Source organism: Galeopterus variegatus, unplaced genomic scaffold, assembly GCF_000696425.1.
Source record: "Galeopterus variegatus unplaced genomic scaffold, G_variegatus-3.0.2 Scaffold65, whole genome shotgun sequence".
Classification (NCBI taxonomy): Eukaryota; Metazoa; Chordata; class Mammalia; order Dermoptera; family Cynocephalidae; genus Galeopterus; species Galeopterus variegatus.
In genome coordinates this window covers 287,059-302,160 of record NW_007726176.1, presented here as the reverse complement: position 1 = coordinate 302,160, position 15,102 = coordinate 287,059, and the positions used below count along the sequence as shown (strand labels likewise).

The following is a 15,102-nucleotide window of genomic DNA, read 5'->3' as shown; positions in this document are numbered from 1 at the left end:
CTAAGGTTGTCCCTTGGATTTTTGTCATGTACCAAAGGTAGTTCTCTTTATACATGTCGAAGCCACAGAGTGAATGGCTCTGCTAAGGATCAATCACCTTCTCTATACATGGTTTTAAGAACAACTTGCTAATCAAGATGCAAAATGCGACACCCCAGACTTGCAAATGAGTTAAGCTTAAAAACATTCTTTAGAAGAAGTATTTAGCATTTAGCAAAGTGTGGACAGAGGTGAGGGTCCTGGAGTAGCTTGGAGGATTTCTCTTGGATAGCTTGCATTTTTACTTGGGTAATCAGCCAGTCAAAATGGTACCATGTTCATATTTGGAACTAAATGGGTTTATTCACTCAACATTTGATCTCTCACTCCACCAGGCACTATTGTGATGCTGTCATTTCATTGATGAACACATCAGTGTCAGTCTTGTGTTCAGGAAATTGACATGTTAATGGTGGAGGGAACAGAAGACAGTAAATGCTTTCAGGTTCATGGCTGTGTGGACATTGGAAGGATGGATGGAGGGATGGTTTCTCATTCCAGCAGGGCCCTAGATGAAGGAATGGAACCATGCAGTTTTTAGAGCATGCCCTAGAACAGGGGTATGTGTGATAGGAGAGAAAGACAAAGAACTCCAGGTTTAGGGCCAAATAATGTGGGGCCTTAAATGTGGTACCACATTGTTTGACTTGGGAGATTACAGGAGGTGTTAGACAAATGAGATGAATTGTGTCTTAGGTTAACAGTAGTTTTTGGATGGAGACTATAGCAAGACTAGGGCAGAAATGGGGAGACAAGTGAGGTGGTTGGGTTGCTCTAAGGAGGAGAGAGGAATGTTTACTCTGATGTGCCCCAAGAGGTTCAATCCATAGAGAACACAATGTGAGTGGTGGCTTCTGTGGCTTGCAGCATGACAATCCTGTGGACTTAGTAAGGGGTCAGATTCAGAATGTTTTTGCATGTGGGTATCAGGTGAAACAGTGAGGTATGACTGAGCTGCTGTGGCTGAGCTCTGCAGGTTTATAGGATGGCTGTGTCAAGCATCAGTCGGGGCAGAGACCCACCCAAATCATCTCGTTTGTTTAGATCTCCAGCCTAGAATCAGCCCAAAGCAGGGCTGTACCATAGCCTTTCCTCCTGGTTCCTCAACTGCCTTGGGTCCACGGAGGTATTGGGATAGGGTTGATTTTGAAACTTGGAAGTTGAGGTCAAATTGACAAGTCTAGGGAAATGTTAGCGTGATTTCCCCCTGCCCCTCTCGTGGGCAGTTTCCATTCTCATGCTGGTTACTTTGGTGCTCATCAACTCCACATTCACACCTCTTGCACTGGCCTCTGCTATGGAACAGCTCAGCTGCTTTCAGTTCTATCCCTTGCCCTTTAAGTCATCTGTTTGCCTCTCTCCACATGTGCAGAATAGGTGTCAAGGGTGAAAGTAATTAGTCATTTTGTGAAACACCCCCTGTCCTTCTTAATAACAGCCACTTTCATTCCTTAAAGCCCCATCAGGCTGCATCCCCTGCAGTGAACCACCAAATCATGGGTGTGATGTGCTAGTTGTAGAAAGTAGACCCACAAAGATCAAATGCAAGCTCCTCACTTGACACGGAGACCAGTGAGGTAGCATGAGTTGCTCAAGGTCACTCAGCCAGTGAGCAGTGGGTCTGGAGACGAGAGAGGGTAACTTCCTCAGTGGGAGTCCGGCTTTGACTAATATGAAAATTGAGGAAGGGGGACATTAGTTCCCCCTTTTGGGCTGGTCCATCCCTGGCTTTGGCACACAGACTTGTGCTCATGCCAGGGTCATTTTCATCATGTATTTGTATCAAGTTCAATGCCAGGGCACATTTTTGCAGCATAGGCCCTCACTCCCAGGTGCCTGGGCTAGGTGCCTAGCCAAGGACTCCCTAAAGATGGTAGAAAAGTAATGGGTTTTGGCTGTTCCCAGGCCTGTGATAGCATCAAAGAATGATAAACTCGAGCTACAGGACTGCTTGGAATACAGTAGGACAGCAAAGGTAAGACGTGCTCACAAATGGTCTGACCATGGCCCTCTAGAAAATGCACTGGTGTCCTCCATGTGGGAACTTGGTAGATGACCTTGGAGTCCACTTGGTTCCTACTCTTTGGTTCACGTGTTTCCCTGGTGCTGGGCCCTTTCCCCACATTATTGTTCTGTCCCTCTTCAAGTACAGAGAGTAGGAGACATTCTTGATAAGCAATCACCATGAACAAAGGCAACTAGACTTGCCAATTATTAGTGCTTGGTACATGGATACATAGTGCTAGATACCCTCCCAGTAAGAAAGGAGTGATTGTATTTTTGTTTTTTTAAAAAAATTATCTGTTGTCAAGTTGTAGATAGCTGTATTAAGACCTCCATAAACCTAGTTCTCAAAGTTTGCATAAAGTCATGTTCCATTTGTCCATTCTCTGTATCTGGATGGTTTTTATTTTTAAATGTAATCACACTTGATCAGTAACTGGCTGATGTCTTCTTGGCCCCCATGTAATCTTACTCGTGGTCACTTTATCTCATTCTCTGAGACTGGTCCTTCCTGTGCATTAACTTCTTGGCATTCGTGGGAAGCGCACATGTTCTTGTCCTTCCAACTGTCCTTTTCTCACTCCCTCTTCAAGCCCACCTCTCTCCCGCACCTGCCCTCTGCTTTTGAGCCTTGACATTACCGAGAACCTTTCATTCTGTGCTTACTCCATGATGTCGTTTTGTTCTCCAGTTAAAGAAAGTACAGACAATAACCACCAAGTCGAACTCGATCAAACAGGGGAAAAATCAACTTTTCCCTGTTGTCATGAATGGCAAAGAAGATGTTTTGTGGTGCACTGAGCTCGAAAGGTGAGCAAGGCTGCACTTGGAGACGGAAATGGTGCAGAGACAGAAGGGGAGGAACCTGGTTAAGGCCAGCAGCACCAGTGGGCAGGTGCTTGCCTTGATTCTTCATGGTTTCACTGCCTTTCGACGTTACTGGGCCTGGGGATAATAACTTTTCCAAGTCCTCAATTCCTGTCCTAAATAGCTCAGGGGGTGGCGATGGTAGGAATCGGAGACATGAGGTCATTAGACAGCACCATCTGTCTGGCTGCACTGCCCTGACATCTGCCTGTCCCAACATGCTGCAACACTGTGAGTTATGAGGAATCTGCTAAAGAGAACCCCACAGACATGCCATTGCTCTTTCTATAAAGTTGCACATTCTATAGCTAATTCCTGCTTAGCCAAGTCTGTCCTCTCCCCCTTCCCTTTATTTGGCTAATTTTGTCTATTTCGATGCAAAGAACCATGTCTTGTCTGGGTGTTTTTTCTCTTACTCCTATTTTCTGTTGTTTTTTTATTTGTTCTTAGTGTTTATTATAATTTGCTAGTAATGTGGTTGTGTAAGGCTGTGAATTTTCCTCTTTACATTTTTTTGGCTGTATTCCATAGGCTTTGATACAGAGTATTCTACATCTGGTTTTATTTTTTCTTTGACCTAACAACAAGTTTTCCTAGTATAAAAAAAGTAACTTATGATTAGTGAAAGAAAAACTGGTAGGTAATCTTGCCCAATCTATTCATGCTATGGGTTATTCTGTATTCTGAGACCCAAGCATAAAATGCTGGGCTCATGATACTAGAGATGGTGCAGTTGGCTCTCAGATAGGCAAAGAAATAGGCCTGAGGTGCTGCTCTTTTGGCATGTTTAACACCCATTCGGCCATAGGTGTGATTTAAACCTGGGTAATACTGAGATTCAGCATATCTAGCCTCTTACCAGGCCTGGTAAAATCACATAGAACCTGGCCCTTAATCCAGCAACTGAGTTTGAAAAGGGAATGAAAACTCAGGCTGCTTAGGTGTACTCACTGTAAATTGGTTTCTCAGTATAAAGTGAATGCATGGATCATTTATTCGTTCAAAAATGCCTACTAAGCACCAACCATGTGCCAGGATCATAGTACTGGTGCCAGGGAGGTATAAAACAGGTGCCTTCACGGAGGACCCATGCCCTCGATGACAGTCATTTGTGAGCCAGTATTCTGAAGACCTGGACCTCCTGGGGGTTCAGGAGAGGCTCATTTGAAGGCCCAGTATGCCTGACTGAAGACATGAGGCTAAGGGGCAGAAAGATCATTACCTTTCCGGCCTAGGTGAGAACTTCCCAGAGCCTCTAAGCATGCTGGAGGGCACGTCTGACTCCCTATCTTCTTTACCCTGGTGCCCCTCCTTCCCAGGATCTTCGGCTTTCCTGTACACTACACGGATGTGTCCAACATGGGCCGGGGAGCCCGCCAGAAGCTTCTTGGGAGGTCCTGGAGCGTGCCTGTCATCCGACACCTCTTCGCCCCTCTGAAGGACTACTTTGCATGTGAATAGTCCCCTCCAGGCACTGGGGGCACCTGAGGTGTGTGGGGCAGAGCCAGGACCCAGGAGGGGGAAGCATCCCCAGGCTCTGCCCCTCCTCAGCCCAGCTGTGTGGGGGTCTCACTGACTGCATACCTCAGTTCTCCCCCACTGCTTGGTGGGAGCAGAGCCACCCAGCCCTCTCTTTGCAGGGAGAGCCTGAGGTGCCACCTCTTTGTGCACAATTCAGACCTGGCCGCCCAGAATGGCCAGACATGGTGCTCATTTTTCTTCTCCTAAAACGTTTAAAAACTTGAAGTGTAGGTAGTAATATGGCTTTTTTTTCCCTCCTGGGTTTACCACTCAGAAACAGTGGCTAAGATACCAAAATCCCAGTACTGACAGCTCTCCAATACTCAGGTTTAATGCTGTAAAATCACCCAAGACAGTCATTGCAAGACTAAGTTTTTTAATGTCTGCTGCTCTGTGTTTACAGGAGTGTGCAGTTGTAGACATGTAGCTAAGGGACATTTTAATGGCCCAGGATGTTATTCCTAGGGCTATCAGGAGAGGAAATGATGTATATGTCTTTCTTGGATTTTTACCTGGCACATTCCCCTTGCCTCAATACAAGGGCTGGAGTCTTCCCATTAGAGTATTTTCCACAACGATGATGATTTCAGCAGGGATGACATCATCATCACATTCAGGGCTATTTTTCCCCCACAAACCGAAGGGCAGGGACCACCGTTAGCAAAATCCCTCCCCATGACTGCAATAGAACCCTCTGGGGAGCTCAGGAAGGGGTGGTCTGAATTATGTAATGTAAGCTGCCATATGTTATATAGACAATTAACAGCCTCTCAGTATCTCCTTTCCTCTTCCCCATGTGGGGGGCGGGAAGGAGGGAGCTTGGGTAAGACCCCCCCCCCCCGCCCCCAACCCCTCTCCTAAAGATGTACACCCCTCCCCCAACAGGCACAGGTCCCCAGATGATATCCTAATTCCTCATCCTTTTTCTAAACTCAGAAGCAGTGACAGCCAGGGGCAAAAGCACATTCCTCACCCTTTTCCCTCCTCTCTAAGAGATGGCAGGGGGAAACTGCAATAAAAGCTCGATCCTCCCTCGAGATTTTTAAATCCCTTTTTATTCCACAGTAAGTCGTTTTTAGGGGAATGGGAGGTCAGACAAGCCGCATTTCAGAAATGCTGTCGTAATGGTTTTTAACACCTTTTACTCTAATTACTGGTGCTATTTTGTAGAATAAGGAACAACATTGACAAGTTTTGTGGGAATTTTTATACACTTTTTTTTAATCTCAGACTTCTATTTTTATGTTTAACATTTTCATTAAAATTTTTTTGTAACTGGAGTCACATAACGAGTATGGGGAAAAACTGTGCCTTGTTTCAACAGTTTTTGGTAATTATTAGGCTGAAAGATGGACAGATGCCTAGAGTTTACCTTATTACATTTAATTAAAATCAGTATTTCTCTATAACAGTCTGGTGTCCCTTTTCTTCTGCAGGTCTGGTGGATGGGGCATGGTAGGGCCTGGCTAAAGTATAATGGTGGGTGGTTGAAGTAGGTCATTCATTCATTCCTTCAAGTGTAGTGTGGTAAAACCATGATGACCCCGAGCAGACATGGAGCTTATGGTCCAGTGCAGTGATACTCACAGTCCAGTGCATCAGCATCCCCAGGAGGGCTTATTAAAGTTGTGATTGCTGGGTCTGATGCAGAAAGTCTAGGGTGAGCTTTAGGAATTTGATGCTTCTGGTCCAGGGACTACACTGGGCTAGTGAGTGGATATCTAAATCTTGGTTTCCAGATGTGGCTGGGGTGTTTAATTTCATTTAAAGGCTTGATGACTTTCCCCATTTCTAGACTTACAGATCTTGGGGAGCTGATTAAGGTGGTAACCTCCACTCATGACTGGAGCGAAGAATCCCAGGGCTGATTCTTACAGTTCTTCATGATTACATGGGATTCCAGAGGTTATTCCACAGCTCCCAATTTGTCATGTTGGTTGGGAGTAGCTCTGTGATTCCAACAGAGCCCCTTGGATGGAATGTGGTTCTCAGTGAACTGACTCTCCAGACTTGACCATTCCTACCAATTCTTGAGCACTTGTATTACCTGTTGCTTTTCTAAGCCTCGTATTGCAACTCTAATAGTTTTATCTTAGTTTACCTGGGGACACCAGGCAGGTGTCCCAAACCCAGAGCCCATCATGCTATATTTCTAGCCTCTTTTAGGGAAAAGGAGCTGATGAAAACATCTCTAGAGGTCCATATTGGTTAGCTAGGGCATGTAGCAAAGGAATAAGGTGTGTAAGTGGGATGAACATGCACATCTCAGTGTCTTGATGTGAGAGATGGGTAGTGCCAGAAGGTCAAGTTCCCACATGGTCTGGCCCAGATTTTGCTTTGGAGGGAAGAAATTTCAGGCATGGATGAGAAACCAAGTATGTTATTAGGGAGGTGCCTCTGGGGTACAACAGCCCAGGTGCCAGTTGCCATGGTGAGACAGCTGGCAATTAGTGAGCTGGGCCCATACTCTTCCCTCTGAGATGTTGAGACCCTAGGGGCCTTGGCTGCCCAATTAGGCCACCTGTGTACAGTGCTGTGCTAAATGCCAGGACAGGATGAAGCAAAATAAACAGCCCCGTCCTCAAAACCCAAATAGAGGAGATGGACTGGCCCTCCAGGTGAGGGGCCCTTGGGTGTCCTGGCCTGGTTGTGGGGCATTGTCTGGGTGGGGGATTGTTTGGCGGAAGGGGCTGTGGGGCTAATTCTGTGTTTTCTTATGATGGGGCCAGGCTTAGATGTGAGTGATCCCAGGCTCTGTGGCAAGGGGAGAATGGGGAAGAGGTTGGAGTTTGCATCTCATGAAGGCCTTTTTTTAAAAAAAAAAAAACGGGTAAGGGGATCTTAACCCTTGGCTTGGTGTTGTCAGCACCACGCTCAGCCAGTGAGCAACTGGCTATCCCTATATAGGATCCGAACCCGTGGCCTTGGTTTTATCAGCACCCGCACTCTCCCATGTGAGCCATGGGCTGACCCACATGCAGGCCTTTTCTGAAAGCAGTCTTGCAGTTGGATTAGGTCTGTGTCTGGGATCAGACATGCTGTCGTGTCACTTTGGGCAGGTGACTTAGCCTCTTTCATCTCTCACCTAAAAGGTGGGGATAATAAGTCGTACCTACTTCTTAGGGTTGCTGTGGGTGTTCACGGGCCTGATCTGGGTGAAGAGCTTTGCCTGGTACCTGGCAGGCAACAAGTCCTTCACATGTATTAGGTGGTGTTATCGTAAAAGCAAGAGTTGTTAGTGTGGTGTTAATGACAGTCATGACTGGGTGTCGGTAGTGATAGTGATATTCAATGCTTATTAATGTATTAATAATCTTAAAATAAGTCTTAAAAAGGACCAGGAGATCTACTTGAAGTAGAATGTGCACCTAATTGACCCTGGTATGGGATTTGATCCCTATACTAGCCAGCGCCCCCTCCCCCCCACCAAAATACACCTGATTTATCTTAGCATCCCTTCTATGGTGTCTACCATAGTGAATGACGCATAACACGTCCTCAAATGTATGTTGGTATGTTGAATGAATTTTTTAAAAAAGGGTGTTATTTCCTCAGATGTTGCATAGCAGCTAGGCAGAATGTAACAACAGCAGCATCTGATGTTAAAGTTGTGCCCCTCATTGCCCACCGCATTTAGTTACAGGGTTCTTTGCTGTTACCTCTGGCTTGCTCTTCCTAGCCCAATACTTTTGCCAGGGTAACTTGTCATCTTTCAGGGCAAGTGTCACTTCTGGGAAGCCTTCCCACACTGTCAAGGTGAGGCCAGGTCTCTTGTAATGTGCTTTTGGAGAACTGCATACCATAGAAACTAGCAGTACTAGTGGCTGAAATACCAAAATGCCTCCAGACCAGTTGATAGACAGCTCCTGCCCCAGCTCCCCACCCATTCTCCCCTGAGCACTTCCCCAGGCTTCAGCAACTAAACAGAATGAGACCTGGCCTTCAGAGGCCTCTAGGACCCCGCTGCATACAATATAAGTGCCACTACCCCTGCCACATCCTGTTCCTGCCTAGCATTCAGTCTGGTTTGTATACTGGGACACAACCGGGACCAGGACTGAGGGCCACTGCTTCCGTGACTTTACAGGAAGACACAAAAAAGCGTACACAAACAAGACGTCTTAATGTGGTACTTAGAAGGAAATAAACCGGATGATATTACAGGGTCGTAGGGCCGGCCCGTGGCTCACTTGGGAGAGCGTGGTGCTGACACCACGAAGTCAAGGGTTAAGATCCTCTTACCGGTCATCTTTTAAAAAATAAAACAAAAACGGTGCTGATATTACAGGGTCATTATAGATGGGGTGGTGACAGAACGTCTCTGAGGTGACTTCAACGTCTTTCCTCGAAGCGCCTATCGAGCATCTATTACCCAATAATTGTAGAAATTCACTGTAACCAATCCTCTTGGCTACTGCCTTGGAGAATTTGTAGCTGACCCCGCCTTCTAGGCGGAGTCACACCCGGCCCGAGGCGGGACCCCATTGGCTGCGGCCGACCACGTGCCGCAGTCGGCCCCTGCAGTCGGCGCCCTGCCCCTAGGCTCCCCCGCCGTCGATCAAGGGCCGGGCTCCGCCCCCGGCGCGCGGCTGAGTCCCTCTCTATAAAAGGAGCCGGCGGGCGATGATGAGCCTTTACGTCGGTGCGTAACGGGGGGCTGCGTGTGAGGTCATCGCGCGGGCGAGCGGGCGGGGTCCCGCGGTTTGAACGAGACGATGTACGGTACAGCAGGTGGGCCAAGGCCGGGCAGGCACCGATAGGCCCTGCTGGTTGCGCCCGGGTTGCTCCACACTGCCGTGCGGTTCGGGCCGGGTGGGGGGAAGGGCGGGGCCGTGACCCGGCGCGCGGGCTGAGCCGGGGGGCGCGCGCTTCCCTCTGCCGGGGGGCGGGGCCTCAGGCCGGAAGTGGGGCTACTTGTCGGCAGCGTGGGGGCTTCTGGGCAGCTGCCGTCGTGTGGAACCCGCACTGCCGCGGCCGGAGGTCCCAGGGAGGCTGGGCTTCGGGAGGGGGCGTGTTTGGGCGAGGTAGGCCCTGCCGGGAGCCCTGGGGACCCTCATTGTAGGAGGCAGTATCGCTTGATGGTAAAGAGTTGGGTTGTGGATTCACACCTGGGTTGGAATTCCTGCTGTGCGACCTTGCGCAGGTGCTGTAATCTCTCTGGACCTCAGCTTCCTCATCTGTAAAATGGAGACGATAATACTACGTTCAAATAGGTCTTAGCTCGGTGCGTGGCAAAAAGCAAGCCAGCCCTTTGGACTCCTTCCTTTCTTCAGCTGGTATTTGTTGAGTGCCTGCTAGGTCCTAGGCACCTTGCTAAGCCCTGGCTGTGCACCCGGGAGCAGGCGGACAAAGACCTCTCCGGGAGTCTACCTTGTGATGGAGAGAGAGATAGGAAGTAAGAAAATGAATACATGGAAAAGATAATTTTGTGTAATTACTAGGTAGACAATATAACAGGGTGATATCAACTGCTCTCCTAGTCCCTGCTTCACAGCTGCCCTTGGTGCTGTGGGGCAGAGGTCAAGCTCTGCCATTTTGGGAAGGAGGATCCTGAGGCCCATTGAGGGAAGTCAGGCTAGTCCTAGCATCCTCTTCTCTGATGGGAAGTCTCAGAGTAGTAATAATAATAATAACTACTCTTTGTTAATTGGGCATTTGCTATGTGTCAGGCATTGTGTTAAGTACTTGATGTGGCTTTTTGTCATTTAATAGGTACATTGTCTTTAAGAGATAATATCATTTTGCAAATGAGCCTGAGACTCTGAGAGGTGAAATGATGTGCCTTATTCTGCCCAGATAGTGTCTGAACCCACATCAGAGACTCCAGAGTCCAGCCTATTAACCTCTGTTACAGTTTCTCCCCGAGGTCCAGAGAGAGCTACAGAGCATGTTTCATAGATGCACCCTATGTGGTGGTGTATGTGGTGGTGTTTGTCAAAGTGCCTGGCACAGTTTTAGGACATGATGTGCTTTTCTGTTAAGTGTTTTCACTTAGATTCTCATTGGATTCTCCTCACCACTTTGTGCAGAAGATAGTATTTTCCCCACTTTACAGGGGAGCCATATGTGATCCAGAAAGATGAAGTTTTTGTTTTTTTTTTAACCCAGGGTCACATAACTCTTTTCTGGTGGCACCACCGTGCCCCTTTTTATAGGGCTCAGTATTGTGCCTTGAAAGTAATAGGGTGCGCTTCAGCCAGCATTGAATTAGGATAGGTTTGGGAGCCTGCCAGGAGAGCTGCTGAAGGAAGAGAGAGGTACGGGGTAGGCAAGAGGGAGCTTTTTCATGGTAGTCAAAATCTGGATCATGGAGCCTTGAAGCCTTGTACTTGTGAGGTTTATGTGATAGTTGCGGTCTTCCTTTGAGACCAAGTGATGGAATTCTTATAGAGGGAGGGTAAACTGTAGCTGTAGCTCTGAGAACTAAACTGTTCTGACTGCCTGGAAGAGCCAATTAATTGGTTGAGTCAGTGGATGTTTATTGCACATCCACAGGGTGGCTAATCCCCTGTATTTAGTGGCTGCAGAGTTTGCGGAGCACATGGTACCAGGTATTAACGTACTGCTAATGAAAGAGTTTTAAGTTATATGGTGATGAAAGGCTGTTAACGTTTTCTGAGCTGGGGTGTGGTCAGGAGACACACATGGCTTTACCAGCTGCTGATATTTTATGGTAGCATGACACACAATACCTAGTGTATATATGAATGTAGCCATAATGGATTACAAGTGCTTAGCCTGGGACCATATTTTTTGTTTGGATGTTCTCCTTGGTACCTGAGAATAGCATTTTGCTCACATCAGGGATTTTAAACAGGGGAGACACTTGATCTGATTTGTCATTCAGAAATTCTCCCTGGTTGCTGTATAAGAACAGATTGAGGGGCCGGCCCAGTGGCACACTGGAGAGTGCGCCGCTTGGGAGCGCGGCGGCGCTCCCGCCGAGGGTTCGGATCCCATGTGGAGACCGGTTCCCGCTCACTGGCTGAGCGCGGTGCGGGCGCAACACCGAGGGTTGCGATCCCGTTGCTGGTCCCCGGTACGGGCGCGACACCGAGGGTTGCGATCCCGTTACCGGTCAGTAAAAAAGACAAAAAAGGAAAAAAAAAAAAGAACAGTTTGAGACAGTGAGACTAATTTGAAGATTGTTTCAGTGGATTTCCATGAGGGGTGGTGGTGGCAGGTCTCAGGCACTGTTTTTGGCACTGGAGATGAGGATGAATGAGACACAGTCCCTGCCTGGGACCTTGTTCAGTACCTCTTCTGTGTTGATACCATGCCAAGTATTTTATGTACGTACCTTAAATTGTTTAAGCCTCTCCACGATCCTTTTCAGATAGGTGGTATTCACTTTAATGTAACTGAGGTAGATTGAGTTTAAGTAACTTGCCCAAGGTCACATAACTGATTGACAGCCTCACTCAAACTCAGGTCTCATGGCTTGAAATCCTCAGCTCTTTCTTTGCACTGAGTGGGTTGCCTACTGGCCCAAATATGGTCTGGGAATGGTTCAGAAACAAAGAGATAATGACAGTTCAGTGTGATAATTCTTTTCATAGAGGTTTGAATGAAGTGCTCTGGGAACATAGGGATTAATTTCCCAGTAGAGCCAGGAACTAAATTGTGTTGGTGTCTTACATAATGTGGTTTTATCAGCTGATTTGGGGAATGTAAGAGTGTTGATAGCTTGCTTTTTGTAAAAGGTTTATATAAATACATTTTTCTCTGTTTGACATTGTCCTTGCAATGAAAACAGTTAGCAGTTACTGAGTGCTAACTATGTTCAAGGCACTGTGTTAAGTGCTGTGGGCAATGTGAGGGGAGACAGATAAGTCATTTACCTCTATAGACCTCAGTAACCCCAGCTCATAAAAAGGGGATTGGATGGGTGGATCTCCATCTCTTCTGGCTCTCGCATTCTGTAGCTGTGTGACTCATGAGGCTTGTAGCAGCTTAGTGCAGGAGACCGATGTGGGAAGGCCAAATTGTTGTACACTATCTCTAGGTGGAGGGAACGAAGTGCCACAAAAGAGCAAAGGGTTAGGATCTCATGGTTGTTCCAAATTGCTCTGAATCCCACCCTTCTGCCATATTGGTAATATTGATATCTCATGAAATGGAGAAAATTATAATTGTCAAGGTCACTATGAAATCTAGTGTTTCATAGTGTGTCCTCAGGGTGACTGCCCAGGAATTTCATGTGGATCTGAGTTAGTCTATCCTTATCTCATATTGCTTGAGTCTTCTCTCACTCCTGTCTGTCCTCTACCAGCAGTCAGGGTGATCTTTTTCAAACTTTAGTGAGAGCAAGATTCTATCCCACTTAAAACCTGACAACAGATCTTTTTTTTTTTTTTCAAAAGATGACTGGTAAGGGGATCTTAACCCTTGACTTGGTGTTGTCAGCACCACGCTCACCCAGTGAGTGAACCAGCCATCCCTATATGGGATCCAAACCCGTGGCCTTGGTGTTATCAGCACTGCACTCTCCCGAGTGAGCCACAGGCCGGCCCTGACAATAGATCTTTTAGCAGAATAAAATCCAAACTCCTTCCCATGATCTACTGAGCTGTGACATGATCTGGCCTCTTGGCTTCTTTACCCACTTCTTTTCCTGCTCTCCCTCTTGCTCATGGGCTATATCACCCTTCCAGATCTCCATGTGGCTGCTTCCTTCTGCTTCTTAAACTCAGCTGTCACTTCAGAGAGGCTTTCTCTGACCACATTCCCTAGTCCCCATTGCCTAAGTGGTTGGTATGAAATGATGTTTGTGTATTCGGTCAGTATCAGACTTCTCACTACTGGAATGTGAACTCCCTGCAGACAGGCACCTTGTCTTTCTTGCTTATCTGTTTCCTGGTTCCTAGAACTGTGACCAGAATGCGGTAGAGCTCAGTAAACATTTGTTTTAATGGATGAGGGATGACTGAACTGGTACTCATAGATGGTGCCACCCACATTTACTAACATTTTAAATTAAAGTTGTTGCCGTATGTTTATTATTTTGAATGTGGAATCTTGGCAGAAAGGTGAAGGGTAGCATTTTCTAGGTGATAGAGAATGTGGATGATGGGGTTGGGCAGGCTTAGCTACTAATCCCCAGGAGAATGAAGTGAATCTTACAGAGGGCTGTCAGGGTTAAATGATAAATGTCTGTGTTTAGTAAGCCCTCAGATGCCCTCCATCCCCGCGTGGCTCAGCAGAGAATTCACTGCCAAGGATCCTTCACTTGTAAGGTCGTCATTTGATAACACCTTTGTAGTATTATTTTTCATAATTATTTTTAATTGTGAGAGTGGATAAGAGCCTTTAAAGAAAATTTGGGAAACAGTGAAAACTATAAAGAGGAATTAACAAAATCCCACCATCTGAAGAAAACTGCTGTAAACATTTTGGTATCTTAATGGGTAAGCTTGGACTGATGTTTTCTAAACAATGTCCTTGTTTGTGTATCAGCCTCACTTCATAAAGCACTTACTTAGGCTAGCTGGCTAGTTTAGTTGGTTAGAGCACTTCCTTTAACTGCTCTAAGGTCTCTAAGGTGCTCTAAGGTGAAAGGTTAAGGGTTTGCATCCCAGTACTGGCCAGCTGCCACTCCAAAAAAGGCACTTACCCCTTTACTTAGTGCCTTTTGTAATTTATAATTTTATATCAATCACATTAAAATGGGGCCTAAAGTTTAGGCAGATTGGTGTTGGGCAATTCATTTCAGGTCATATTTATGTGTGGCAGTCTGGCTCATGGCTGGAATCTTAGTGCCTCTGGTTTGAGCTTTTGGGGAAGAAAGCGAGACTTAAATATGGAGTGTTCCCACAGAGTTGCTCTGGGTGACACTGCAGGAAACACTTGCCCTCACTTGCATGCCTACTGTAACTAGAGCCCTTCTCTCTTGCTTGTATTCTACAGAAGATGGCAGTGAACGTATACTCGACGTCAGTCACCAGTGATAACCTGAGTCGACATGACATGCTGGCCTGGATCAATGAATCTCTACAGTTGAATCTGACAAAGATTGAACAGTTGTGCTCAGGTAAGAGAAATCCACTAGACCACTTTTCTTGGAAAGCCCACAGGTCCTTTAGGAGTGCTCAGGCCTGTATCGGACTGCCAAGCCACATAGAGAGGTTCAGGATCTACATTAGGGCCACCCCGATTCTTCTTAGTTCTGCCCTGTTTTGCTTCTACAAGGACCTCTGTTAAGGTCCACCATCTTCTGCTGTAGACTGTGTTCTGAGCCCTGCAGCTTAGCCTTGACTTCTTGGTCTGTACCCTGTACTCTTGGCATTCAGATTTCAGATGTTTTATTTGAGGACAATAATTGGACTACTGTTCTAGTGTTGTATTAGTTCATCAGTGGCATTTCTTATTCTGAGGAGGCATAAGACCAGAGTCAGGCAAATGCCATTTCAGCCACAATTTTATCGAACTACTATTGAACAACAGTTTGTCAGAGGTAATGGGTTAAAGGAAGAACAGAAATGTGATCTGTTTCTGTATGTACTAACTGTTTAACATTTAGAAAACTAGGAAGAAGAAAATAGAAAGTGCCTATAACTTCATTATTCAGAGAAAGCCACATTTTGGATGTTTTTTTCTTTCTGTCACCTTTCTGTGTGTGTATATATATTTGTATATATTACTTTTTTTTTCATTTAACATTATATTGTGGAT

At 46.4% G+C, this 15,102-nt stretch overlaps 1 protein-coding gene across 8 annotated transcripts in view; it reads left to right on the top strand.

The window, feature by feature from the left end:
- LOC103593899 (microtubule-associated protein RP/EB family member 1) overlaps positions 1-15,102 on the top strand; it is a 55,774-nt gene that overhangs the window by 18,372 nt on the left and 22,300 nt on the right. For 4 of the 8 annotated variants that reach the window (XM_008577039.1, XM_008577033.1, XM_008577023.1 and 1 more), the window contains one exon: positions 4,230-5,840. In XM_008577039.1, the coding sequence (XP_008575261.1) occupies positions 4,230-4,371 (142 nt within the window). In that variant the 3' untranslated portion in view covers positions 4,372-5,840. Of the gene's footprint in view, positions 1-1,944; positions 2,015-2,734; positions 2,854-4,229; positions 5,841-9,808; positions 9,827-14,337; positions 14,462-15,102 lie in introns of those variants that run through there. The other 4 variants (XM_008577005.1, XM_008576996.1, XM_008577054.1 and 1 more) reach the window with 3 other exon arrangements.